The sequence below is a fragment of the Cervus canadensis genome, chromosome 2 (assembly GCF_019320065.1).
Source record: "Cervus canadensis isolate Bull #8, Minnesota chromosome 2, ASM1932006v1, whole genome shotgun sequence".
Lineage (NCBI taxonomy): Eukaryota > Metazoa > Chordata > Mammalia > Artiodactyla > Cervidae > Cervus > Cervus canadensis.
Genome location: NC_057387.1, coordinates 32547976 through 32574282, shown reverse-complemented (window position 1 = coordinate 32574282; position 26307 = coordinate 32547976). Strand labels below are relative to the sequence as shown.

The following is a 26307-nucleotide window of genomic DNA, read 5'->3' as shown; positions in this document are numbered from 1 at the left end:
AACCAGGCGAGCCCGACCTCGGGGGCCTTTGATCTCTAGGCGCCCAGGGATTGGCTCCCAAAGGAATCTGCTGAGACAAGAGTAGACCCCGTTCTGCCCGCCGCGGGGATGAGTCAGGGGCTGGGCTGGGGGCGGGGCCGAGAAGAGGGGCGGGTGCTTCCGGCCCGCTTTCTCCCGGATTCAGAAGACGTTTCAAGCCTAACTGCGCTGGAGCTTCTGCACTCTGAGCGTCATAACCTGCACCATGCCCATGATCCTGGGTTACTGGGACATCCGCGGGGTGAGCGGGGGTCCCCCAGGGCGGGGAAAGTGGAGGGCGGGTGGGGAAATGCTGCGCCACCCTGGGAAAATGCTGCAAAGCTGGGGCCTGTTCAAACCAGAAACTTCCAGAGGACTTGCTGCAGCGGAGCCCCTCTCCCCTCAGCCCGATCATCTTCTCTGGGTGTTGGCATGTGTGTGTGTGGCGTGGGTGGGCTGGTGCAGGTGATGGTGCTGAGGGAGTTGGAGGTGTGGAAGTGACCTGGAGCAGTGAGAGTTTTGCAGTCGAGACTGACGTCTGCCCTCTGTCCCACCATCTCTCCCAGCTGGCCCATGCCATCCGCCTTCTCCTGGAGTACACAGACACAAACTATGAGGAGAGACAGTACTCGATGGGAGATGGTAATGGAATCCTTCTCCTATTCTGACTTCTGCCCTTCTCATGCTGATTTGTTGCCAAGCAACCCATGTTCTGCCTTTGTTGCTCCCATCCCTTAACTCCACCAGCTGGAAAAGGGACTTGCCCCTTCCCAAACCCTTTGGGGGTGCAGCTGTCCCCCAAAGCAGGACATGAGAGCCCCTTGGGCTCCACTTAGTGCTTGCATTAGCTCTCTGTAAGCCTCAACTCAGGGATGTTCCAAGTCCTTCTAAGTGTGCTTTCCCCTAAAGCTCCATGTGAGGTTAGAACCCATTTCAGATTCCAGATCCAGTAATTTAGAGGGTCTTGCCTCTGATTCCTTGGTAGGTTCCCTGGGAAGGAGGGTTGGATTTGTGGGAAGTTGTTTCACTGCATCTTCTTTTTCTCAGCTCCTGACTATGACAGAAGCCAGTGGCTGAATGAAAAATTCAAGCTGGGCCTGGACTTCCCCAATGTAGGTGCAGGGGCTGGGATGCTGGGAGGGGGAGTGGACAGTTCTCCATCCATCTCCTTTCCTGGCTTAGAGGTTTCAGGAGCAGGTGCCTTCTGCTCTGTCTCTCAGCTTCCTGGTTCTCTGCCCTGCCCTTCCATGATGCTCTGTGTCCCAGCTCATCCCTCCATTTTACAGCATATTATTTAGTGCCCACCATAGTATTTAGGCTCTGTGAGGGCCAGGTTTCATCTCTGCCCTTGGTCAACGGAGGGGGTACAGGGGAGTCTGGTGGCCCAAATAACCAGACCCTGTTGTTCTTGCAGCTGCCCTACTTAATCGATGGGACTCACAAGCTCACCCAGAGCAATGCCATCCTTCGATACATTGCTCGCAAGCACAACATGTGTGAGTAGGGCTGGAGTCGGGTTCAGGGTACAGGTGGCCATGCCCTGGGTTGGACTGGAATGGGATGCTGAGGTTGAGTCTCTGTTGTGTGGCCGCAGGTGGGGAAACCGAGGAGGAGATGATTCGTGTGGACATTTTGGAGAACCAAGTTATGGATGTCCGTTTTGCCATGGTCAGGATCTGCTATAGCCCTGACTTTGTGAGTCCTTCCCACTGAATTGTAGAGGGTGTAAGATGCATGTCAGGATCTCATCTACTGGTCTTTTAGATTTTGATCTTCTTGGAGCTAGTGATCCACCAAGACATTTTCCTGAAAACTCTGACTCAGTATCCCACTAATCCTAAGAGGAGTCCAGCTCCCCTGGATAGAAATTCAATTCGTAAACAGAATGTTTTCCTCCTTACCACATAGCCTGCTTCTTGGCATCTCAGGGATCAGGACATGTGCCCAGTGAGCAGCTCAGGGTTAGACTTTATTCCTCTCCCTCCTTCCTTTCAGCTTCCAGTTCTCTCCAACTGTCCAGAAACTGCCCAGGTGTCCACACCATTCTAGTCTCCTGTACTGGAACATAGGACTTCTTTCCTAGTCATTTTAGTGTTGATCAGCCTGAGGTCTGAGGACCAAGCTCCACCCGGTCTCACAGCACTGCTGGTCTGACGCAGGGCAGGTGTCTGGAGCTGAGTGGTGACAGGTTCAGGAACGGTGTGGTTTTGCCCTTTGTCTTCCCATCACCTCTCACAGATGGGAGGTGGTACCCATAGGAGTCTGGTGAACACAGGTGGGTTAAATTGCCCCTGGGCCCTGACTCATGTACAGTCAAGGGACATGAGTGTTCACCCGACAGCTGGGATCAGACACAGCCCTGGGAGGACTGCCCTCTGCCAGGGAGTCTGTGTGTGAGGGTGGTGACAGCTGTTTTGTGTCTCAGGAGAAACTGAAGCCTGGTTTCTTGAAGGAGATCCCTGAAAAAATCAAGCTGTTCTCAGAGTTTCTGGGGAAGAGGCCTTGGTTTGCAGGGGACAAGGTAAGTTGGACGGCTTTGGGGGCAGGATAGCTGTCATTTTTCCCAGGTTCAGAGTTAGGTCCGCATTCATGCTTTGTTTTTCTGCAGCTCACCTATGTGGATTTCTTGGTTTACGACGTCCTTGACATGCACCGCATATTTGAGCCCAAGTGCCTGGATGCATTCCCAAACCTGAAAGACTTCATTGCTCGTTTTGAGGTGATTCCCCTGAACTCCTTAGTATTTACATCTTTCTTCTCTTTCTTATTCTCCCTGATTTCCTAGTTGGAAATATGATGAAGAATAGCATTTATGGAGAATTTTGTTTACCAGAATCTCTCCTCAGTTACTGACGTGTATTGTGTCACTTTTAATCTTTATAACATTCCTACATGTAGAACAATTATCCTCTCCATTTTACAGATAAGGAATTAAGCTGAAAGGATAAGTAATTTCTGAAGGTCACACAACCAGTACAGGCTGTACTGGGCTCCCAGTCAGACCGTCTGGCTTCTATGGGCAGCAGTCAATGCCTCTCCATTTCCTGTACTGAAATGAAAAGCTCAGGTCTTTTTATTGTCTGTGTTCACAGTTCTGGAAAGTGTGGAGGAAGCAGAATATTCAGGAGATGGTATGCAGCTGGCATTAGTAGAATGAGACACAGTAGGATTGATATCAAGTAGTAAAAACACAGAGAATATTTTCTCCTGATCTCTAAAGGGCTCTGCAGCAATTGAGCCCCCACCTGTTGTTCTGAGATTCTCAGGGTTGTAGTTGGTGCTGGGATTTGGGTACATACAGAGGTGTCCTGTGCAAGGATTTCATCTTCACACCTCTTAGGGTAGACAGTTCCTTCACTCCTCATCTCCTGTCCCTTTTTCCTTCATGTTAACTCCAGATTCCATCTCAGAGATGCGATAGTGCATTCATTTTAAGTCACGTTCACTGATCTGATCCTCTCCCCTGTATGAGACACTGTGTCAGGCACAGTGGGGTACAGAAGTCATGCAGTCCTGCCGCCCAGCTTCTTGGGCTCAGTGCAGCTGGAGAACTACAGGGACCCCAAGCCGTGTGGTGTGTGTGGGGCCACCTTGGTTCTGAAGGAGCACAGCCTGACCTCACCTCCCAGCTCATCATTCACCAACTGGAGAGGAACAGAGTCTGCTTTGTGACTGATATGAGAATTTGAAGCTATCGTCCAATAGGTTTTTTGGCCTACAATCTGTTTTGTATTCCTGCTCCCCATCATGAAATTTGCTTTCTCAGCTAGTTCTCATCAGCTCTGGTTTTGGTCCAAGACTTGTTGCCTTGAAAATTTTGCAAGAGCTAGGGTGACTGCCCAGCAGGGAGGATGGGGACAGATGTGGTCTGCAGTGTGGCCTGTTGGGCCCTGGGCTGTGGGATACAGGCAGGCCTAGATCTTGGAGTGCTGGGAACTCTTGGGCACTGTCTTGGGAAAATGGTGCACAGGTACACCTGAGTGTCTCACTGTCTGGTTGGCTGTAGCGGGACTGAGGATGATGTGGGTTGAGGCCCAGTGAGAGTGGACTCAGGTCCCATGCCAGGCAGTTGGTCTGTGTCTTTTAAGTGGAATAATTAGAGTCCGGCCTGAGCTAGCCTTGCTGCTCCACACCCTCCTATCATGTTTCATCCATGTTTTCCTGAATAACTGGGTGAAATGTGGTCTCTTGTTTATGTTGCCTGACCACTTTCTGAGCCCTTTTGTTTTGCTAGGCCCTTTTGTTTTTCGTCCCTTTGTGGGCAAACCCTGTGAACTAGGAGCCTTTTCTCAGGAAGAAATTATTTTTTGCTTGATGAGAAGAACAAATACTCCTATGATGAGATGTCGATGGAGAAACATTCGACACTACTTAAGAGCAGTGAGTTTTGACTTTATTTGGAGACCTCCAGTTTTGTTTGGAACCCAGGAGACAGCTTCTCATAGAGCTCTGAAGATGTAGGGTAGGAGACAGTAGGTATATGAGTTTTTGGCTGGGATATACATGTAGTCAAGCATGCATCTTGGTAAAAGATTAGTGCTATTTATTGAAAAACAAACATCTCAAGTTAATGATCTTAGTGCTTTTCTCTGTGTAGGAAGATGGGTTAATCTGGAGTCATGAAAATTCTTTTTTTGAGATGCATCCTAACTGTCTGGGGGCCCCGTGTCTAAAACACAGAATGTTTCATTCTGGTCTTCTTCATCCTGAAATCTCCTCGGGCGATTGTCTGTGGTTGACTGCAGTAGATTATAGCTTACCCCTTTCTATAACCAGTTAGGAGGGAATATCTTCAGGCTTTTTACTGTTCATGGAAACGACGTAAGATTTACATTCATTCTTTTATTTTCATAAATTTAAAAAAGTTATTTATTTGTTTTTGGCTGGGCTGGGTCTTCGTTGCTGGGCCTGGGCTTTCTCTAGTTGCAGGGAGCTCGGTCTGCTTTCTAGTTGCGGTGTTCTGGCTTCTAATGCAGTGGCTTTTCTTGTTGCAGAGCACCGGACTCTAGGCACTTGAGCTTCAGTAGTTGTGGCTCTCAGGCTCTAGAGCATAGGCTCAGTTGCCCCGGGGCATGTGAAATCTTCCCAGACCAGGGATTGAACCCATGTCCCCTGTTTTGGCAGGCAGATTCTCAACCACTGGACCGCCAGGGAAGTCCTTCATTCTTGACAAATCCTTTAAAAGGCTGTAAATTAGATTTTGGGTGAAGGAGCCTTTCCAACTGTTTGAGTTTAAAAACACCTCTTTTCCATTATTTCTTCTGTTTGGTGTTAGATTTATCTTATTAAGTTAATCAGGCTTAGTCTCAGGTCATTGTCTGCTATATTTGCATATCTGATATGAAGAGATTTTTAAAAATATGTAACTTTTTTGGGCTACATTGGGTGTTAGTTGTGTCATGTGAGATCTTCCACCATGGTGCTCAGGCTTCTTCTCCTTGTGGTGTGTGGGCCCCAGAGCACATGGGCTCAGTAGTTGTGGTGTGCGGGCTTAGTTGCCCCTGGGCCTGTGGGATCTTAGTTCCTTGACCAGGGATTGAACTGCCTTCACTGCACTGGAAGGCAGATTCCTAACAACTGGACCACCAGGGAAGTCCCCTGATACGTGGAGGTTTGCAGGACAAACACAGTTGCTTTCAATTCCCGGAAGAACTGGGCTGCTATCAAAATGATATCAAAAGATTGATTTGACCAACTACCTTTTTAAAAATTTTGCTTTTTTATATCAGTAGGAAAATTTCCAGCTAAACTGGAAATCAAAAGATTTCTATATTTTAGAACTTTAGGGATCAGTGTTATCGTGTCTTCAAATATTTGCAGAAGGCCCTCTTTCTGAGTGCACAAGTCAAACTCAGATCAATTTACCCTTGGTCAAAAACAAAACCAACCAACCAAACAAAACCTCCAAACCAAACTCCAATATTGCTTTTATTAGGCCCTGAATATTAGATTGCAATTTTAACCTTATGGTGTGTGGGCTCAGGTAACCCTATTGGTTTCCTCTGTTATATTTAATTAACGTTGCCTGAGAGGCAGATTATATGCCCTGTCTTATGCCAGGCAGGGGAGCATTCCCCAGTGAGACATGTTTGTATATCCCCACAGTATAATCAGGTAAAAGAGATATAACCATCTTACAGAAAGCCTGTTCAAATATACCACTTTTTAGTATGTTACTGAGTCCAAGCTTGGTCTGCTTGCTGCACAACAGGCCAATCATCTGAGAGATGAGGTGCAGACTGAGAAGATGGCAGACTAATGTCTCAAAATAACCATCTTATCTGGGTCTGGATGCCAGGTTCTTTTATAGAACAGAGATGGGGGAGGTAAGGAAGTAAAGTAAAAAGGTCATTAATCTTGCAAATATCTCCTGGAATTGCCAGCCTTGGGGAGGGGATGTGTTAATTTTTTCCTTCCTGTAGCCATCCACAGGTGGACAGGGCCCTGAACAAGGGCACTTTGGTCTAACATTCAGGCAGAGGGGCAGGGTTCCCCAAGGCAGGCCATTATTGTGGAGGGTATCCTTTTAGTGAACGAAAGCAATGGGAAGCAAAGTTTAAAGTAAAAGAAACAGATCTGGACTTCTCTGTTGGTACAGTGGATAAGAATCCGCCTGCCAGTGCAGGGGACATGTGTTCAATCCTTGTTCTGGGAAGATTCCACATGATGCAGAGCATCGAATCCTGCACCACAGCCAATGAGCCCGGCTCTGGGACCTGAAAGCCACAACTGCTAGTCTATGTGCTGCAACTACCTACCGCATCTCACGCGCCTAAGACTGTGCGCCACAACAAGAGAAGCTGCTGCAATGAGAAGACTGTGCATCATAATGAAGAGGAGCCCTCACTGGCTGCACTAGAGAAAGCCCAGGCTCATAATGAAGACCCAGTGCAGCCAAAAAAAAAAGAAAAGATACAAATCTTAAAAAAAAAAAAAGAAACAGATCCAACATGGAGGCAGATTTTGTTCTTCCCCGTAACAAAAAAACTTTCATCTCAATTCTATCAACTATTAATATTTTACCTTTAACCATAGCCCTTATAAGGATCCTGTTAACAAGTCTTGGTCTTATAAGGAGTCCCAGAAACTTTCCTTTTTATTCCCTGGCCAATTTACCCAGTTCTGTCCCCAGTGAGGGGTTGAGCCAAGGGACCCAGGGTTTTTTGTCAGTCTTTATTGGATTGTTTGGCATATTGCCCTGAGCAATTGCTGGTGAATTTTTCTACCATCTTGCCTTTAAAATTTTCCTACACTGGGGTAAATAGAGTGGATTTGTGTGGGTCTCTTTAACATTTAAGGGGACTGATAAGGGGTCTTTTTGGCCTGTCCAAAACATCTTTTTTGGTAGTGTTGTATCAAAATCTTTGATTTTGTGCCATCAAAGTCTGTTTCATTTACCATACCTCTTAATAGCCATCTAAAGATTTTCATCCTATTGGGACCAGTTCCTTTAAAATTTCTACTTTGTAGGAAGAACTCATTTGACTTTCCTCTCAGTTTTTAACTATTCCCTTGTTAATTAACCTAATTAACTTTAGTTATTCTTTTGTTTTTATTAGCATCTGTAAGAGTCATTGAGGGGAAGCTGAGACCACAAAACTCTAGGAATAATTTTTGTTGGTTGGTTGATTGATTTGAAACTAAAGAAGTTCTTAAGGTTAGCCACCATTATATATCTGTGTATCCACTCTTTAGTTTGATTTTTCCATAGGGATCAGCTAAACAAATGTTTTCAATGAGAGGTCTCTTAAAATTTACCAATTTAGCAGGTTTCCCAGTTTAAAGGATCCATTGTTAGAATTCTTAGTTATGATTCAAACTAATAAGAGGCAAGAGGAATCCCCACAAGAGAGTGCAAAAGATGCAGCCTTCTCAAGAACCAGGAAGTTTACTCCCAAATATAGTCTAAGAAAGTAAAGGCCTTTGTTGTACAAGGAGACACAAGGAGGGTTGAAACGACAGAGACCCTTTATGAACTGGGACCCCTAATGACACATTTACCTAATGCAACATAGCTGGACAAAAAGACTCTTGGAATCACAGTCTGTGCAACTTGCTGCCAACCATACACCATATGTACCTTCACAATTAGAGAGACTAAGCTTTCAAAGTACGCTGGAAGATGCCTAAGAAGATGAGGTAGAACTTTTATGTCTCAAAGATACAGGGAGATGATGCAAGTTCTTCCTAGAAGGACTTTTGTTTCCTTAAGGTCAGAATTGGAAAACAAAAGTTTTTCTGGCCAAAGTAATCACAATTTTACCAAGCCTTCTGAATCATTCAGTCTGTTTGATCTTATAACCCATTCCTCTAGCTGTGTACACAAAAAAATCCCTAATTTTGAATGTCAAAGAACCCTTTTTTGACCATTTTTAGGATGATATCTCCTTTGGTATAGTTTCCCCAATTAAGTAAGCATTTGCGAGTATAAACTCCACATGTACCTGTAATTACATATGTAATGTACCTGAACCTGCCTGTAATGTCAGTCTTAGGTTGTCAATCTTTCACCCCTCTTTCTTTTGTTTATAAAGCTTTGTTTCCCATTTCACAGTATGTTTGTCAGGATAAATTTCTTTTGATAAGTGCGTGTGGTGGGCCCTTCTGCTGTTTGTGAGCTTAACTCTCCTTGTCGTCACCCTGTAGTCATTTCAGGTCTTTGATATGTCTCAGTTTCTTCTGACAGTCTGAGAACACCTTGGGCATTGGGAACACAGCTTGGCCAAACCTTTTGTGTGTGTCCCTGGATGAGCAAGTTTCTTTAAAAAGTGGGATTCCTTATGGGATTGCTGTGTGATATGAGGACTTGCCTCCCATCACTCCTGCAAGTGTCTCAATTGCCTGAAAAAGCCTTGCTTGGCCAGGAGGAGCTCTGCCCCTTATCTATGGAGCTAAGAGATCTCATGTGGTATCTACACTATATTCCAACCAACTCTGGTAAATTAGTCAGTTCAAGGAAGTACACGAACCAGTCCCTGACCTATGCACCCAACCTGAGCCTTCCCAGTGTCTCAGCTGGGTACTTTCTCAGTATCTCTAAAATGAGATGACAGGAAGCTTTTTCATGTACCATTAAAGAAAACTCAGGATTGTCAACCAAGATGGTAAACTGAGATCATGAGAGATTCACCTAAATTCATATGATCATGGACAGAAGTGAACCAGCACAAGGGGCCTTGCTGGTACCAAGGCTCCAGCTCCTTGTAAGGTTCCAGTACCAGTAAGAAGTCTCATTTGGACTCCTTTGTGGTCACTATAACTGTCCACTGGAAACAAAGCTCACACAATGTAAGAGCAGTGAGTTTCCCTTTTATTTGGAGACCTGTATGCTAGGAGACACCCTCTCAGATATCTCAGGGAAACTGCTTTCAGGAGGTGGAGGAGGAGGTCTGGGAAATAGGAGTAATCAATTATACATCTTGGTAAAGATTACTGCTAATTACCACAAGCTAGGGATCTCAAGTTACTGATTTTAGTGCTTTACTCTGCATAGAAAACTATACAAACCTAGGTTGATTAGAGTGCTTCTTTAGATGCATCTTAACTGTCTAGGGGCTATGTATCCAAAACAGAGAATGTTTCATCTGTTTTTTTCCCATCCTGAATTCCTCTGCGGGCACACTGTTGGTGGGAACTGCCAGGAGTGGTCACTTAACTGTTTGTATAAGTGGATGATGAGTGAGTCTCCTTGTTTTTTTTTTCAGCTGTGAGGAAGGGGGTGCAGCAGAGAGACCTCAGAATTGAGAGGGTGAGCAAGCAGGTTGCATTCTAGCCATATTACTTATGTGCAGCGTGAGCATGAGGGAGGTGCTTATCCTCTGTGTGCCTCAGTTTCCCTTCTGATAAATGGTCTCAGTAGAACCCATCTTGCAGGGTCATTTAGGGATTCTGAACCTATGTCATCATCTCTAGCAACAAGCGCTGGGTGGAGTCTCCATATGTCATGTTTTATCAAGATATCACTGGAATTACAAATAATTGGAAGAGTTAACTTTCCAGAGTTGGGGATACCAGGAGGATGGTATTTTGTCCCAATATTTGATTCCACATGGAAGGGCTATATCTAGGTTCCAAACTTAGGGAGAACTGCATGAACCGTAATGGAGCAGCAGACCTGAAGCCTGATCTTTTTCCCATCCTCAGGGCCTGAAGAAGATCTCTGCCTACATGCAGTCCAGCCGCTTCCTCCCAGGCCCTCTGTTCCTGAAGCTTGCCGTGTGGGGCAACAAGTAATGCCTCCAACCAGGAGATGGGCGTGAGGAGCCAGGGCCCCGGAGACCAGGCGGACCTTCCTGCACACAGAACCTTCGGTGTTTTTCTTTCTCCCTCTGTTCACTCTAGATGCTTCCTTGGCCCCCTTATCTCCCTCCCACCACCCTTTTCATCCATCCTTTAATTCAGTTTCCCACTTTTTTTTTTCATTTTTTTTTTTTGCAAAGGTCCTCCCTGACCCCACATTATCCCTTCTGCACTAAAGCCACCCAGACTATCCTTCCCTTCCATGGTTGCTTCTGCTGTGAGGAGCCCGGCCAGATCCCTGGCCCATGGAGCTCTGCTCCGAGCTCCCAGCACTGCCCTGAAGACCAGACCTGGCCTGGTGTGCAGGCCCTGCTTCCCAGTGTGGTTCCTGCCCAGCCTGTCTGATCCCCAGTAAAGCCTTATCACACCTGACCTGCTGTGTCTTGTCTTATTCCCTCCTGGCTTCCTGGAGTCATGACCGACGATGTTGGGTGTGTGGTGGTGTCCATTTTCCCTTCTGTTGTGCTCTGCAGGGCTGCATGGATGGGCGCGTGCGCGCGCGCGCGTGCATGTGTGTGTGTGTGTGGTGGGAGGTTGGGCACAGGTGGGATCATACTATTGCTTGTTCATTCCTATCTCCACTTCATGCACCTCTGTTTCTTAGCATGAGGTCTCTACTGAAGGGGGGCCCTTCTGTGCCTGCTTTCCTCTAATTCAGCATTTATGGGATGCCTCCTGTCAGCTTGTAGTACTCTGTGTCATGGTTCAGGGGGCTCTTGGGTGCTGGTTAAGGGACCTGAGTAGTCTACTGATGGGTGTGGGATCCTGGTGTATTCGCTTCTGTAACCTTCTCCTGGAAGTTTTCTCTGCTTTAGATACCCTTCATCTGTGTTCTTACAACATATCTCAATAAAATTTGCCGCCACTGTATTATAATCATTGTTTTACTTGTTTTCTCTCTAACTTGGTCATAAAGACATTGAGGAAAGAATCCATTCTTATTCAACTTTATATCTCACATCTATTATACTGCCTCACACACAGTATATGTTCAATAACAGTTGGAAACGTGAAAGAAGTATCTCTAGTTAAAACCCTGGGAAATTCTCAGACAAAATTTTATGGATTTAGAGCTCTGCATATAGGTACCTAGCTTCCAGGTGGTAATAGTAAAGAACCCACCTGCCAATTCAGGAGATGTAAGAGATACAGGGCTCGATCCTTGGGTCAGGAAGATCTGCCGGAGGAGGGCATGGCAACCCACTTCAGTATCTTTGCCTGGAGAATCCCATGAACAGAGGAGCCTAGCAGGCTACATACCATGGGAACGCAAAGAGTCAGACTCAACTGAAGCGACTCAGCACTATAGTTTCCTGAGCCACTTAAGATAAGGAATCAACATCAGAAGTTTTGAAATCTATATGTCTAGGGGAAAGCCATTAGGTCTCACTAACTTAAGCATTTAGTGGGCTGTAGCTGGCCCTTGGATAACTTGACCTGAAATGAGCTGGGCTAGTGTGCTGGACCAAAGTGTAGCCACTCTGTGCAGTCAGGAGGGAGAGTGCCATTTTAGGTAAAGTGTAGGCCTCATCAGATAACAATATGATTAGCAGGTCCTTCAAAGAGTGGCTAGATGGTGGAGTTGGGTTTGTTATAGCACCGCCTCGTCTTGACTTGGCCTCAAGTCATAGCCCTCAGGTGCTCTGGAGAAGAGTCCTGTTAGGTATTTGGCTGAGTGGTCATTTCTTGCAGTTATTAAGCAAAAAATATTAAGCAAAAGTAGGAATAATGTGAACTAAATGATTTTAAATAAATTATTATTTCAAAAACTAAAAATGCTAACATAAAAAAGTCCAGTAAACTAATAGTTAATGAAACTTATAAGTCAGTAAATATTTTTGGTTTTGCAGGCTAGATGGTCTCCGCCATCACAATTGTTCACCTTTATTACTGTAGTGTGAAAGCAGCCATGGGACATACATAAATGAATGGATGGGGCTGTATTTCAACAGAACTTCAAAAACAGATGAACTTATTTCTCTGACTCCAGATTTAAATGCTCAAATTAAAAGGGCAAAGCTAGTGTGGGAGGGAGGGTTAAGAGAGAGGGGAGATATGTATACCTATGGCTGATTCGTGTTGATTATATGACAGAAATCAACACAATATTATAAAGCAACTATCCTCCAAATAAAAAATAAATGGCTATCTTAAAACTTAAATCTTAGATTCGGATGTAAGAGGTGACCATCAAAAAAACCTAAACAACAAAATAATTCTTTAAAAAAATGAGGCAATATGTGATAATGAAGATAGTTGCAAATAAAGTTTGAACACATTTGTTTAAATGTGAAATATTTCTTAATAGCATTTCTTGTTTTCCATACTTTCTATTTTAAACTTGGTTCGTTTTGTAAATTCTTGCAATCCTAGTTTGCATTTTGTTATTCAAAATGTTATAAGCAAGTGGAAAATTTTTGTCTCATATATAATTTGTCAGTAGCTTGTCAATGGCTATTTCTACTATCTTATTTTCAGATTAAAAAATGTTCTCTATGACCTAAAGTTACACAGACAACACTTACAAACAAAAAATTAGCACGATGAAGACACATTTAGATTCTACTCTTTGTATTTATTATACTATTAATCTTGTGTTCTGAGGCTATTTCATATAGAAACACTGTTAATTCACTGAGAATTCAGAAGGTCAGAAGTAGAACTGGAGGGAATTAAGGAAGACCGTACAGAAGAAAGACCACAGGCTAGACTTCTCAACTGGATACTGGACACTGTATGTTTTGATGTCTTGCACAGTGTTCTCTAAAATATTAGAACCTGTCAGCATTTACGGTCAAGAGAGAGCGCATGTAAATCCAGAAGACGTGACCACACTGACACCTAATATCAGCGAGGCAACCACTGGCTGCCCCCTGTCCAGTTTCCCCAGTCCACCTGCCTCCTACTGCCTTCCACACACCCACTGCCCCCAGCGGTGGGACCCCTGGGTCTGGGGGCTGAGTCTGAGAGCCTGTTCAGCCAGTCCTCCTCCTCCTCCTGCAGAATTGACATCTTCCTCCTGACGGGGCCACCTGTGCTCGGGGCCCATTCCTGTCCTCAGTTCCTTGTCCTAGCAGACTCTGCCTCTTTCTCCTGCCTTCAACCTCCCTCCCTCTCAGCGCCCCTTGGTGTTTGAACACTGAAAATCTCTTCCATATTTAAAAATTCCTCCCTGTATTTCCCAGAAGACTTCCAGCCTTTATTACCCAGGATGGTCTTACTTATGGTGCTGCTATATGTCAGAATTATAGTGATTGTTTTTTCATAAAGGTAAATGATAAATGGATGAATGAGATTACATTATGTTACAGCATCTGCTTTACCTATTTTAAATATTGCTATTGTGCTTAATGTAGCTTTGGAAAATCATTTTCTCAGTGTAATCTAGTGCTATTCCTGTAAGTTTAAGATGTAGAAAGGTCAGAATTGTAATTCCTTATTATGTTATGAAATGTGTTAACTATTGTGAAGGTCAGCACTTTTGGTGACCATAGTCTCCATCGCTTCTTTGTGGGCAAAAGGACAAGAGAATCCACTTGACCCTGAGCCACATCCTGAGTCTGGACCCAGAGCTGAGCCCTGAGGACAGGCAGGGTAGGAACGGCTGGGACCATCCATAGAAGGACTGAGCTCTGCTGGTCTCTACTGACACACTCTCTGCTTCCAAATTTAGCAGAGATGTACAAACTCTAAGTCTGTGATTTAACAGGGATTGGAGAAGGAAATGGCAACCCACTCCAGTATTCTTGCCTGGAGAATCCCAGAGACGGAGGAGCCTGGTGGGCTGTCTATGGGGTCGCACAGAGTCAGACACGAGTGAAGCGACTTAGCAGCAGCAGCAGCAGCAGAAAAAGTCTGTCTTCCAAGCCCCACTCCATACTATACCATGGTGATCTGAATCTTCTTGAAACAATGGTTCATGCCTTTCTATTCTACAAAGTGGTGTGCTGTGCTGTGCTTAGTCGTGTTCGACTCTTTGGGACCCCACGGACCATAGCCCGCCAGGCTCCTCTGTCCTTAAGATTTCCTGGAGTGGGTTGCCATTTCCTCCTCTAGGGGATCTTCCAAACCCAGGGATCGAAACCATGGCTCCTGAGTCTCCTTCACTGGCAGGCATATTCTTTACCACTGAGCCATTTGGGAAGCTCTATTTTTTAAACATATATTTTTGTAGTATACCAACTTTGTGTTTTTGGAGAAAAGCATGGCAATCCACTCCAGTAGTCCTGCCTGGAGTATCCCATGGAAAGAGAGCCTGGGGGGCTTATAGTCCATGGGGTTGCAAAGAGTCAGACTTGACTGAAGCAACTTAGCATATAGCACAGAGCACAACTTTGTGTTTTAACTTACAAAATTTGTTTGTTTTTCAAAGTTCCTCTCATTTGTTTCCTACATCCACTACTTTGTAATATCCTTTCAATAAACAAAAGAAACCACAGCCCACCCAATGTCCTTTTCTCCTAATTTTGAAATAACCTTCTGCCTCAAAGAGGAAAGTTGGCAGGTAGGACATTGTCCTTGTGCAGTTTGTACCACAAGTGACAGATCACAGAGTAACTTCAAAGGACTCTGAGCCCACACACTACTATATATAAGAAAGATAATCAACGAGGACACACTATACAGTACAGGGAACTCTGGGCGTCCCTAGCGGCTCAGATGGTAGAGAATTCGCCTGCAGTGCATGAGACCCGGGTTCGATCCCTGGGTTGGGAAGATCCCCTGGAGGAGGGCATGGCAACCCACTCTAGTATTCTTGCCTGGAGAATCCCCATGGACAGAGGAGCCTGGTGGGCTACATAAAGTCCATGAGGTCACGAAGAGTCAGACACAACTGAGTGACTAAGGAAACAGGGAACTCTCCTCAGTAGTCTGTGATAACCTATATGAGAAGAGAATCTGAAAAAGAGTGAATGTATGCTTATGTGTAACAGAATCACATTGTTTTACACCTGAAATAAAGCAGGACTGTAAATCAAATATACTTCAATAAACATTTTTTTAAAGGCACAGATCACTCTCTTAAAATCACACTGAGTCAGGAGGCAGGGTGAGGGCTGGGATCTGTGGATCTAGGCAGCCAAGGGTGTCTGGGTCACTCTGACTCTGGTCCTGTGTGGACTCATCCACCCTTCTCAGGACACCCTCTGGAGCCACCCACTCAGAGGACAGGTCTTCTCCCCTGGGTCACATTCCTACCACACTCCCCGTCACTGTCCCATCAATGTGAGAGACATGGAGCTGTCAGGACATCTCTGGAGCTGCACCTGGGTACCCTCTCTGCTGTGCATGAATCTGGATTTAGATTCACAAGTGAGGCCATAAACTACTTGATTAATTTATGTTATATCTTTATTTTTAGGCACACGAGGAGGGCCGGGTCCTCCACAGTCCCTGAAAGGAAGACATGGAGGCCACATTTCCTTTCTCTGCCTCCTGTCTACTCTTCCTACCGCACTGATACTCATTTCTGGAAGACTGCAGCTATCATGGATTGTAAATCATGGGGGACCGTTAGGGTTACAAATCATGGGGGAGCGTTAGGATTGCCTGGGGTTCTCATCTTCCTGTAACACAGGCCGATTTAATGTTACGATTCAGGCTTGTTTCCCAGGGGCACTGGCAACTCCCCCCGGTGAGCTGACTTCTAACTGGGGTCCGGAACCAGGCGAGCCCGACCTCGGCGGCCTTTGATCTCTAGGCGCCCAGGGATTGGCTCCCAAAGGAATCTGCTGAGAGAAGAGTAGACCCTGTTCTGCCGGCCGGGGGCTGAGTCAGGGGCTGGGCTGGGGGCGGGGACCAGAAGAGGGGCGGGTGCTTACGAGCCCTCTTTCTCCTGGATTCAGAAGACGTTTCAAGCCTAACTGCGCTGGAGCTTCTGCACTCTGAGCGTCATAACCTGCACCATGCCCATGATCCTGGGTTACTGGGACATCCGCGGGGTGAGCGGGGGTCCCCCAGGGCGGGGAAAGTGGAGGGCGGGTGGGGAAATGCTGCGCCACGCTGGGAAAATGCTGCAAAGCTGAGGCCGGTTCAAACCAGAAACTCCCAGAGGACTTGCTGCAGCGGAGCCCCTCTCCCCTCAGCCCGACCATCTTCTCTGGGTGTTGGCATGTGTGTGTGTGGCGTGGGTGGGCTGGTGCAGGTGATGGTGCTGAGGGAGTTGGAGGTGTGGAAGTGACCTGGAGCAGTGAGAGTTTTGCAGTCGAGACTGACGTCTGCCCTCTGTCCCACCATCTCTCCCAGCTGGCCCATGCCATCCGCCTTCTCCTGGAGTACACAGACACAAACTATGAGGAGAGACAGTACTCGGTAGGAGATGGTAATGCAATCCGTTTCCTATTCTGACTTCTGCCCTTCTCATGCTGATTTGTTGCCAAGCAACTCATATTCCGCTCTTGTTACTCCCATCCCTTAACTCCACCAGCTGGAAAAGGGACTTGCCCCTTCCCAAACCCTTTGGGGGTGCAGCTGTCCCCCAAAGCAGGACATGAGAGCCCCTTGGGCTCCACTTAGTGCTTGCATTAGCTCTCTGTAAGCCTCAACTCAGGGATGTTCCAAGTCCTTCTAACTGTGCTTTCCCCTAAAGCTCCATGTGAGGTTAGAACCCATTTCAGATTCCAGATCCACTAGTTTAGAGGGTCTTGCCTCTGATTCCTTGGTAGGTTCCCTGGGAAGGAGGGTTGGATTTGTGGGAAGTTGTTTCACTGCATCTTCTTTTTCTCAGCTCCTGACTATGACAGAAGCCAGTGGCTGAATGAAAAATTCAAGCTGGGCCTGGACTTCCCCAATGTAGGTGCAGGGGCTGGGATGCCGGGAGGGGGAGTGGACAGTGTCTCCATCCATCTCCTTTCCTGGCTTAGAGGTTTCAGGAGCAGGTGCCTTCTGCTCTGTCTCTCAGCTTCCTGGTTCTCTCCCCTGCCCTTCCATGATGCTCTGTGTCCCAGCTCATCCTTCCATTTTACAGCACATTATTTAGTGCCCACCATAGTATTTAGGCTTTGTGAGGGCCAGGTTTCATCTCTGCCCTTGGTCAATGGAGGGAGTACAGGGGAGTCTGGTGGCCCAAATAACCAGACCCTGTTGTTCTTGCAGCTGCCCTACTTAATCGATGGGACTCACAAGCTCACCCAGAGCAATGCCATCCTTCGATACATTGCTCGCAAGCACAACATGTGTGAGTAGGGCTGGAGTCGGGTTCAGGGTACAGGTGGCCATGCCCTGGGTTGGACTGGAATGGGATGCTGAGGTTGAGTCTCTGTTGTGTGGCCGCAGGTGGGGAAACAGAGGAGGAGATGATTCGTGTGGACATTTTGGAGAACCAAGTTATGGATGTCCGTTTTGCCATGGTCAGGATCTGCTATAGCCCTGACTTTGTGAGTCCTTCCCACTGAATTGTAGAGGGTGTAAGATGCATGTCAGGATCTCATCTACTGGTCTTTTAGATTTTGATCTTCTTGGAGCTAGTGATCCACCAAGACATTTCCTTGGAAACTCTGACTCAGTATCCCACTAATCCTAAGAGGAGTCCAGCTCCCCTGGATAGAAATTCAATTCGTAAACAGAATGTTTTCCTCCTTACCACATAGCCTGCTTCTTGGCATCTCAGGGATCAGGACATGTGCCCAGTGAGCAGCTCAGGGTTAGACTTTATTCCTCTCTCTCCTTCCTTTCAGCTTCCAGTTCTCTCCAACTGTCCAGAAACTGCCCACGTGTCCACACCATTCTAGTCTCCTGTACTGGAACATAGGACTTCTTTCCTAGTCATTTTAGTGTTGATCAGCCTGAGGTCTGAGGACCAAGCTCCACCAGGTCTCACAGCACTGCTGGTCTGACCCAGGGCAGGTGTCTGGAGCTGAGTGGTGACAGGTTCAGGAACGGTGTGGTTTTGCCCTTTGTCTTCCCATCACCTCTCACAGATGGGAGGTGGTACCCATAGGAGTCTGGTGAACACAGGTGGGTTAAATTGCCCCTGGGCCCTGACTCATGTACAGTCAAGGGACATGAGTGCTCACCTGACAGCTGGGATCAGACACAGCCCTGGGAGGACTGCTCTCTGCCAGGGAGTCTGTGTGTGAGGGTGGTGACAGCTGTTTTGTGTCTCAGGAGAAACTGAAGCCTGGTTTCTTGAAGGAGATCCCTGAAAAAATCAAGCTGTTCTCAGAGTTTCTGGGGAAGAGGCCTTGGTTTGCAGGGGACAAGGTAAGTTGGACGGCTTTGGGGGCGGGGTAGCTGTCATTTTCCCCAGGTTCAGAGTTTGGTCCGCATTCATGCTTTGTTTTTCTGCAGCTCACCTATGTGGATTTCCTGGTTTACGACGTCCTTGACATGCACCGCATATTTGAGCCCAAGTGCCTGGATGCATTCCCAAACCTGAAAGACTTCATTGCTCGTTTTGAGGTGATTCCCCTGAACTCCTTAGTATTTACATCTTTCTTCTCTTTCTTATTCTCCCTGATTTCCTAGTTGGAAATATGATGAAGAATAGCATTTATGGAGAACTTGGTTTATGCCAGAATATCTGCTCAGCAGCTGATATATATTGTGTCAAATTTAATCTTTATATAACATTGCTATTTGATAGAAGAATTATCCTCTGCATTTTACAGATAAGGAGTCAACCTGAAAGAACAAGTAGTTTCTGCAGGTCACAGAACCAGTACAAGCTGTGCTGGGCTCCCAGTCAGAGTGTCTAACTTCCACAGATAGCATCAGCGGCTCCTCATTTCCTATAGGAAAAAGAGACCTCAGATCCCTTTCATGACTGTGTTCACAGCTCTGGAAAGTGTGGAGGAAGCAGAACCTTCAGGAGATGGTATGAAGCTGGCATTAGTAGAGTGAGACACAGTAGGATTGATAACAAGTAGTAAAAACACAGACAATATTTTCTCCTGATCTCTAAAGGGCTCTGCAGCAATTGAGCCCTCACCTGTTGTTCTGAGATTCTCAGGGTTGTAGTTGGTGCTGGGATTTGGGTACATACAGAGGTGTCCTGTGCAAGGATTTCATCTTCACACCTCTTATGGTGGACAGTTCCTTCACTCCTCATTTCCTGTCCCTTTTTCCTTCATGTTAACTCCAGATTCCATCTCAGAGATGCGATAGTGCATTCATTTTAAGTCACGTTCACTGATCTGATCCTCTCCCCTGTATGAGACACTGTGTCAGGCACAGTGGGGTACAGAAGTCATGCAGTCTTGGTGCTCAGCCTCTTGGGCTCAGCGCAGCTGGAGAACTACAGGGACCCCAAGCCGTGTGGTATGGGTGGGGCCACCTTGGTTCTGGAGGAGCACAGCCTGACCTCACCTCCCAGCTCATCATTGTCACCCTCAGTCAACTAGTTTGAGAGCAAAGAAGTCTGCTTTGTGATGGATTGGGGAATTTGAGGCTCTAGTCCTAAAGGCTTTCAGCCTGCAATCTGTTTGGTATTCCCACTCCTCATCATGAAATCTGCTTTCTCAGCTAGTTCTCATCAGCTCTGGTTTTGGTCCAAGACTTGTTGCCTTGAGAATTTTGCAAGAGCTGGGGTGACTGCCCAGCAGGGAGGATGGGGACAGATGTGGCTGCAGTGTGTGGCCTGTTGGGCCCTGGGCTGTGGGGTACAGGCAGGCCTAGATCTTGGAGTCCTGGGAACTCTTGGGCACTGTCTGTCTTGGGAAGGTGGTGCACAGGTGCACCTGAGTGTTGCTGCCTGGTCAGCTCCAGCGGGATTGGGGATTAGGTGTGTTGGGGCCCAGTGAGAGTGGACTCTGGTCCCATGCCAGGCAGTTGGTCTGTGTCCTTTCAGTGGAATAATTAGAGTGTTGCCTGGACTAGTCTTGGTGCCTCACACCCTCCTATCATGTTTCATCCATGTTTTGCTGAGTCATTGGGTGAGATGTGGTTCTGCAAGTTGCTTGGGCACTTTCTGAGCGCCTCTGCTTTGCTAGGGGCCCATCTGTCTATGCAAACCCTGGGAACCTAGGAGCCTTTTCTGAAGAAGAGAATATTTTTGCATAAAGAGAAGAACAAATACTCCTATATGAGATATTGATTGGAAAACAGAACTTAAGAGCAGCAAGTTACAGTTTTATTTGGAGACCTTACTGAGGACAAGAGACAGCCTCTCAAAGAACTCTGAAGATGTAGGGTAGGAGACAGAAGATATATGAATTTTTGACTAGGAAATACATATAGCCAAGCATGCATCTTGATAAAAGATTAGTGCTAATCCTTGAAACACCAACATCTCAAATTAATGAACTTAGTGCTTTTCTATGTGTAGGAAGATGCGTGAATCTTAGGTCACTATAATTCTTAGTTTGGGATGCATCCTAACTCTCTGTAGGATCCCATGTCCAAAGCACAGAATGTTTTATCCTGGTTTTCTTCATCCTGAGCTCTCCTCAGGGTAGCCTGTTTTTGAGTGACTGCAGTTGGTGGCAGCTTATCCCTTTTTATAACCAATAAAGAAGGAAAATCTTCAGGCTTTTTACTCCTCATGGAAAAGAATAAGATTTGTATTCATTCTTATTTTTTCATAGATTTTAAAAAATATGTATTTATTTTTGTCTCAGCTGGGGTCTTTGTTCCTGGGCACAGGTTTCTCTAGTTGCAGCTAGCTGGGGCTAATCTCTAGTGTGGTCATCCGGCTTCTATTGCAGTGGCTCCTCTTGTCATGAAGCATGGGCTCTAGGTATGCGGACTTCAGTAGTTGCTGCTCTGGCTATAGAGCCCAAGCACAGTAGCTGTGGTTCATGGGCCCAGTTGCGCTGGGGCATGTTGAAACTTCCCAGTCCAGGGTCAAACCCATGTCCCCTGCATTGGCAGGCAGATTTTCAACCACTGGACCACTAAGGAAGTCCTTGCACTCATTTTTGACAAACCCTTAAAGAGGCTGTTAAGTATATTGTGAGTGAAGAAGCCTTTCCAACCATTTGAGTTTAAAGAGGCCTCTTTGTTATTTCTTCCCGTTGGTGTCAGGTTCTACCTTATAAAGTTAATCCTGCTTAGTCTCAGGTCATTGTGAGCTGTATTTACATTTCTGGCATGTGAAGATTTTAAAAAAACATTTATTTGTTTGACTGCAACAGCGTGTTAGTTGCGTCATGCAGGATCTTTCATTGTGGTACTTGGGCTTTTTCCAGTTGTGGAGTGCAGGCTCTAGAGCTCGTGGGCTTCGTAGTTGTGGTGTGAGAGCTTCATTGCCCCAGGGCATGTGGGATCTTAGTTCCTCAACCAGCAATTGAACCTGAGTCTCTGCATTGGAAGGCAGATTCCTAACCACTGGACCACCAGGGAAGTCCCTTGATATGTGGAGATTTGCAAGACAAACACAGTTGCTTTTAATTCTCTGAAGAACTGGGCTGCCACCCAAATGATGTCAAAAGATTGATTTTCCCAACTACGTTTTCTTTCATTTGCTTTTTTATATCAGTAGGAAAATTTCCAACTAAACTGGAAACCAAAGATTTCTGTATTCTAGAACTATAGGGATCAATGTATCATGTCTTCCAATGTTTGCAGAAGGCCATCTTTCTGAATGCACAAGTCAAACTCAGGCCAATTTATCATAGGAACAAAGGTAAAACCAACCAACCAAGCAAACCCCCCAGACCAAACTCCATTATTGCTTCTATGAGGCCCTGAATATTAGACTGCAATTTTTATTTCATAGTTTGTAGGCTTAGGTAACCCTATTAGTTTCCTTTATTATGTTTAATTAACGTTGCCTGAGAGGCAGATTATATGCCCTGTCTTATGCCAGGCAGGGGAGCATTCCCCAGTGAGACATGTTTGTATATCCCCACAGTATAATCAGGTAAAAGAAATGTAACCATCTTACATAAAGCCTGTTCAAATATACCACTTGTAAATATGTTAGCAAGTCCAAGCTTGGTCTGCTTGCTGCACAACAGGCCAATAATCTGGGAGACAAGGTGCTGAGCGCGGGAATGTGGCTTTATTCAGAAAGCTGGTGGACTGAGAAGATGGCAGGCAAATGTCCCCAAATAACCAACTTATCAGGGTCTGGATGCCCATATGCCTCAGTTTTATAGAACTGAGAGTGGGTTGGTGAGAAAGTAAAGTAAAAAGGCCATTAATCTTGCAAATGTCTTCTGGAATGGCCAGCCTTGTGAAGGGGATATGTTAATTTCTTCTTTCCTGTAGCCATCCATAGGTAGCCAGGGTCTTGAACAAAGGTACTTTGGTTTAACATTCAGGCAGAGAGGGGCAGGGTTTCCCTCTGTAGGCTATTATGTATAGCCAGTGTCCTTTTAGTGAACAAAAGCAATGGGAAGCAATGCTTAAAGTAAAAGAAACAGATCCTATATGGCATCAGATTTTGTTTTTATCTGTAACAAATCTCAGTTCTATCAACTGTTATACCTTTAACTGTAGCCCTTGTCAGAACTCTGTTAGCAACTCTTGGTCTTATAAGGAGTCCTAGAAACTTCCCTTTTTATTTCCCAGGCCATTTTATACCCAGTCCTATATAAAAGGTTTTGGGCTCCAGTGATGGGATGAGCCAAGGGATCCAGGCCTTTTTGTCAGTCTTTAGCTGGATAGTTTGGTTTATTGCCCTGTGCAATTGCTGGTCAGGTATCTCAGTGTAATTTTTTTACCCTCTTACCTTTAAAATTTTTCTAAACTGGGGTAAGTAGAGTGGGCTTGTTTGGGTCGCTTTAATATTTGGGGGACTGATAAAGGGGTCTTTCTGGCCCATCGAAAACATCCCATTTGGTAGTGTTGTATCAAAACTTTTGTTTTCATGCCATCAAAGTCTGTTTCATTTATCTCATCTCTTAATAACCATATAAAGATTTTTATCCTATTGGGACCAGTCCCTTTAAAATTTCCTACTTGTAGGAAGAAATCACTTGATTTTCCCCTCAGCTTTTATCTATTCCCTAGTTTATTAACCTAAGTAACTTTAGTTATTCTATTGTTTTTATTAGCACCTATAAGATCAATTGAGGGGAAGTGTGAGACCACAAATAAGGCTCTATGAACAACTTTTGTTTGTTGATTGATTGATTTGAAACTAAGGAAGTTCTTAACGTTAGCAACGATTATATTTCTTTGTATCCATCTTTAATTAAAATTTTTTTAAATTTAAACTTTTAATTTTCTAATGGGATATAGCTGGTTATCAATATTGTGAATATCCACCTTTTAATTTTATCTTTCCATGGGTACCAATAAAACAACTGTTTACAATGAGAGGTCTCTAAAAATTTACCAATTTAGACGTTTTTCCAGTTTAAAAGATCCATTGTTAGAATTCTTCGTTGTGATTCAAACCTGTAAGAGGCAAGAAGAATCCCCTCAAGAGAGTGCAAAGGGTGCAGCCTTCTCAAGAACCAGGAAGTTTACTCCCAAATATAGTCTAAGAAAGTAAAGGCCTTTGTTGTACAAGGAGACACAAGGAAGGTTGCAACAACAAAGACTGTTTATGAATTGGGACCCCTAATGACACATTTACCTAATTCTCACATAGCTGGACAAAAAGACTTGGAATCGCAGTCTATGCAGCGTGGTGTGCTGTGTTCACCATCTGTGTTCCTTTATAGTTACAGAGACTAATCTTTCAAAATGCACTAGAAGATGCCTAAGAAGATGCGGTAGAACATTGATGTCTCAAAGGCACAGGGAGATGAAGCAAGTTCCTTCTATAAGGTCTTTTGTTTCCTTAAGGTCAAAAAAAAAAAGTTTTAAAAACTATTTTTGCCAAAATAGTCACAATTTTACCAAGTCGTCTGAATTATTGTTGCTTTTGTGGGAATTGATTTTGGTGTTATAAAAAGGAAGTTCAGAGAGAGTTGAATAGCATGAAGGAGAGCATTGCAGAATATACTTAGAGGAGCAGAGAGGAGCAGTAGAGAGCAGGGCCAGCTTCAGGGGCCTTTTAAAAATTCTGATAAAATTTCAAGCAATTTTTTGTTGGTTTTCTGAAAGAAGTTACTTTCTCATTTCCTTTTTTAGAAGTTTCTAAATACAAATTGAAACAGACCTTCTATTCAGTCTGTTGGATCTTATAGTCCATTTCTTTAGCTATGTACATGAAAAAACCCCCAATTTTGTGATGTCAAAGAACCCCACATTGGTGATTTTTAGGACAAGATCTTGTTTCGTATAGTTTAAGCTTCATATGTAATGTACCAAACCTGTTGGTGTTAGTCACTGGTTAGCAACCGGTCACCCCTCTTTCTTTTGCCTAGAAAGTGTGATTTCCCATTTCAGAGTCTGTCTGGACAAATTGCTATTGATAGCTGTATGTAGTGGGCCCTTCTGCTGTTTGTGAGCTTAACTCTCCTAGTTGTCACCCTATAGTCATTTCAGGTTTTATACATGTCTCAGTTTTTCCTTCTGACAGTCTAAAATCACTGTGAGCACTGGGAACACAGGATCACCAAACCTTTTGTGTGCGTCTCCCAGATGGGCGAGTTTCTTTCAAGAGTGGGTTTCCCTACGGGACTGCTGCATGGTATGAGGACTGGCCTCTACCTCTGCTACAAGTTTCTCAATTGCCTGGGAAAGCCTTGCTTAGCCAGGAGGAGCTCTGTTCCTTATCTAAAGAGCTAAGAGTTCTCCTGTAGTATCTATACTATATTCCTACCAACTCTAGTAAAGCGGTCAATTCTAGGAAAGACACCAGCCAACCCCTGATCTATTCATCCTGACCTGTTCTCTCCACTGGGTACTTTCTCAATATTTCTGAACTGAGAAGTCTGGTGCATTTTCATCTACCACTGAAGAAAACTCAAGATTGTCAACCAAGATGGTAAATCTGAGATCACTAGAGAATTCAGCCAAATTCGTATTCATATGTAGAGAAGTAGACCGGCACAAGGGGGCTTGTTGGTACCAATGTTCCTCCTCTTTGTAACCTTCCAGTGGGAGGAAAAGTCTTCTCTGGGCCCTGTGGGGGTCGCCAAACCTGTCTACCGGCAAGGAAAGCCCGCACAATGGAACAGCATGGTGGGCAACTGCCCTGAGGGTCACTTAACTGTGTAAGTGGATGATGAGTGAGCCTCCTTGATTTCAGCTATGGGGCAGGGGGTGCAGCAGTGAGACTCAGAATGGAGAGGGAGAACAGGCTGCATTCTAGCCATGTTACTTCTGTGCAGTGTGAGCATGAGGGAGGTGCTTATCTTCTGTGTGCCTCAGTTTCCCTTCTGATAAATAGTCTCAGTAGAACCCATCTTGCAGGGGAGTCATGTAGAGATTCTGAACCTATGTCGTCATGTCTAGTAGATACGTAGCACCTAATACAGTATAGAGTCTCTGTATGTGGTGAGTCTGGATGTCAGATGAATTACAGGAAATTGGAAGAGTTAGCTTTCCAGAGCTGGGGACCCCAGAAGACTATCTTTTGCCCCAACATTTGACTCCCACATGGAAGGGCTGTACCCCAGGTCCCAAACGTGGGGAGAGCTGCCTGGGTTCCAGTGGGGCAGCAGACCTGAGGCCTGGTGTTCTTTTTCCCACCCTCAGGGCCTGAAGAAGATCTCTGCCTACATGCAGTCCAGCCGCTTCCTCCCAGGCCCTCTCTTCCTGAAGCTTGCCGTGTGGGGCAACAAGTAGTGCGTGCAACCAGGAGACGGGCGCGAGGAGCCAGGGCCCCGGAGACCAGGCGGACCTTCCTGCACACAGAACCTTCGGTGTTTTTCTTTCTCCTTCTGTTCACTCTAGAGGGCTGCTTGGCCCCCTTATCTCCCTCCCACACCCCTTTCCATCCCTACTTTAAAGATTGTTTCCCACTATTTTTGAGCAAAGTTCCTCCCCTACCCCACATTATCCCTGCTGCATTAAAGCCACCCAGACTATTCTTCCCTTCCATGATTACTTCTGCTGTGAGGAGTCCAGCCAGACCCCTGGCCCACGGGGTTCTGCTCTGAACTCCCAGCGCTGCAGGTCTGAAGACCAGACTTGGTCTGGTGTACAAGCCCTGCTTCCCTGTGTGTTTCCTGCCCAGCCTGTCTGATCCCCAATAAAGCCTTAATCACA

General features: G+C 45.5%; 2 protein-coding genes across 3 annotated transcripts; both read left to right on the top strand.

Annotated features, from left to right (window-relative positions):
* The first annotated feature begins 121 nt into the window (after positions 1-121).
* LOC122436574 (glutathione S-transferase Mu 1-like) lies at positions 122-10689 on the top strand. Its single transcript, XM_043460401.1, has 8 exons — positions 122-280; positions 585-660; positions 1066-1130; positions 1433-1514; positions 1613-1713; positions 2444-2539; positions 2627-2737; positions 10162-10689. Exons 1-8 carry the CDS (start codon positions 245-247, stop codon positions 10249-10251), a joined length of 657 nt encoding a protein of 218 aa, XP_043316336.1. The 5' UTR covers positions 122-244; the 3' UTR covers positions 10252-10689.
* Positions 2242-26307, top strand: LOC122436575 (glutathione S-transferase Mu 1). Of its 2 annotated transcripts, XM_043460402.1 has the most exons (8): positions 16102-16259; positions 16564-16639; positions 17045-17109; positions 17413-17494; positions 17593-17693; positions 18424-18519; positions 18607-18717; positions 25795-26307. In XM_043460402.1, the coding sequence occupies exons 1-8, from the start codon at positions 16224-16226 to the stop codon at positions 25882-25884; spliced, it is 657 nt and encodes a 218-aa protein (XP_043316337.1). In that variant the 5' UTR covers positions 16102-16223; the 3' UTR covers positions 25885-26307. The 2 variants fall into 2 exon arrangements, with proteins under 2 accessions (XP_043316338.1, XP_043316337.1); XM_043460403.1 differs by lacking the exons at positions 16102-16259; positions 16564-16639 and adding an exon at positions 2242-2266.

Coding starts and splice junctions, on each gene's coding strand:
- LOC122436574 (XM_043460401.1), top strand. CDS start 245: ATGCCCATGATCCTGGGTTACTGGGACATCCGCGGG. Junction 281..584: donor GTTACTGGGACATCCGCGGG/GTGAGCGGGGGT, acceptor CATCTCTCCCAG/CTGGCCCATGCCATCCGCCT. Junction 661..1,065: donor ACAGTACTCGATGGGAGATG/GTAATGGAATCC, acceptor TCTTTTTCTCAG/CTCCTGACTATGACAGAAGC.
- LOC122436575 (XM_043460402.1), top strand. CDS start 16,224: ATGCCCATGATCCTGGGTTACTGGGACATCCGCGGG. Junction 17,110..17,412: donor TGGGCCTGGACTTCCCCAAT/GTAGGTGCAGGG, acceptor TTGTTCTTGCAG/CTGCCCTACTTAATCGATGG. Junction 17,694..18,423: donor TCTGCTATAGCCCTGACTTT/GTGAGTCCTTCC, acceptor TTTGTGTCTCAG/GAGAAACTGAAGCCTGGTTT.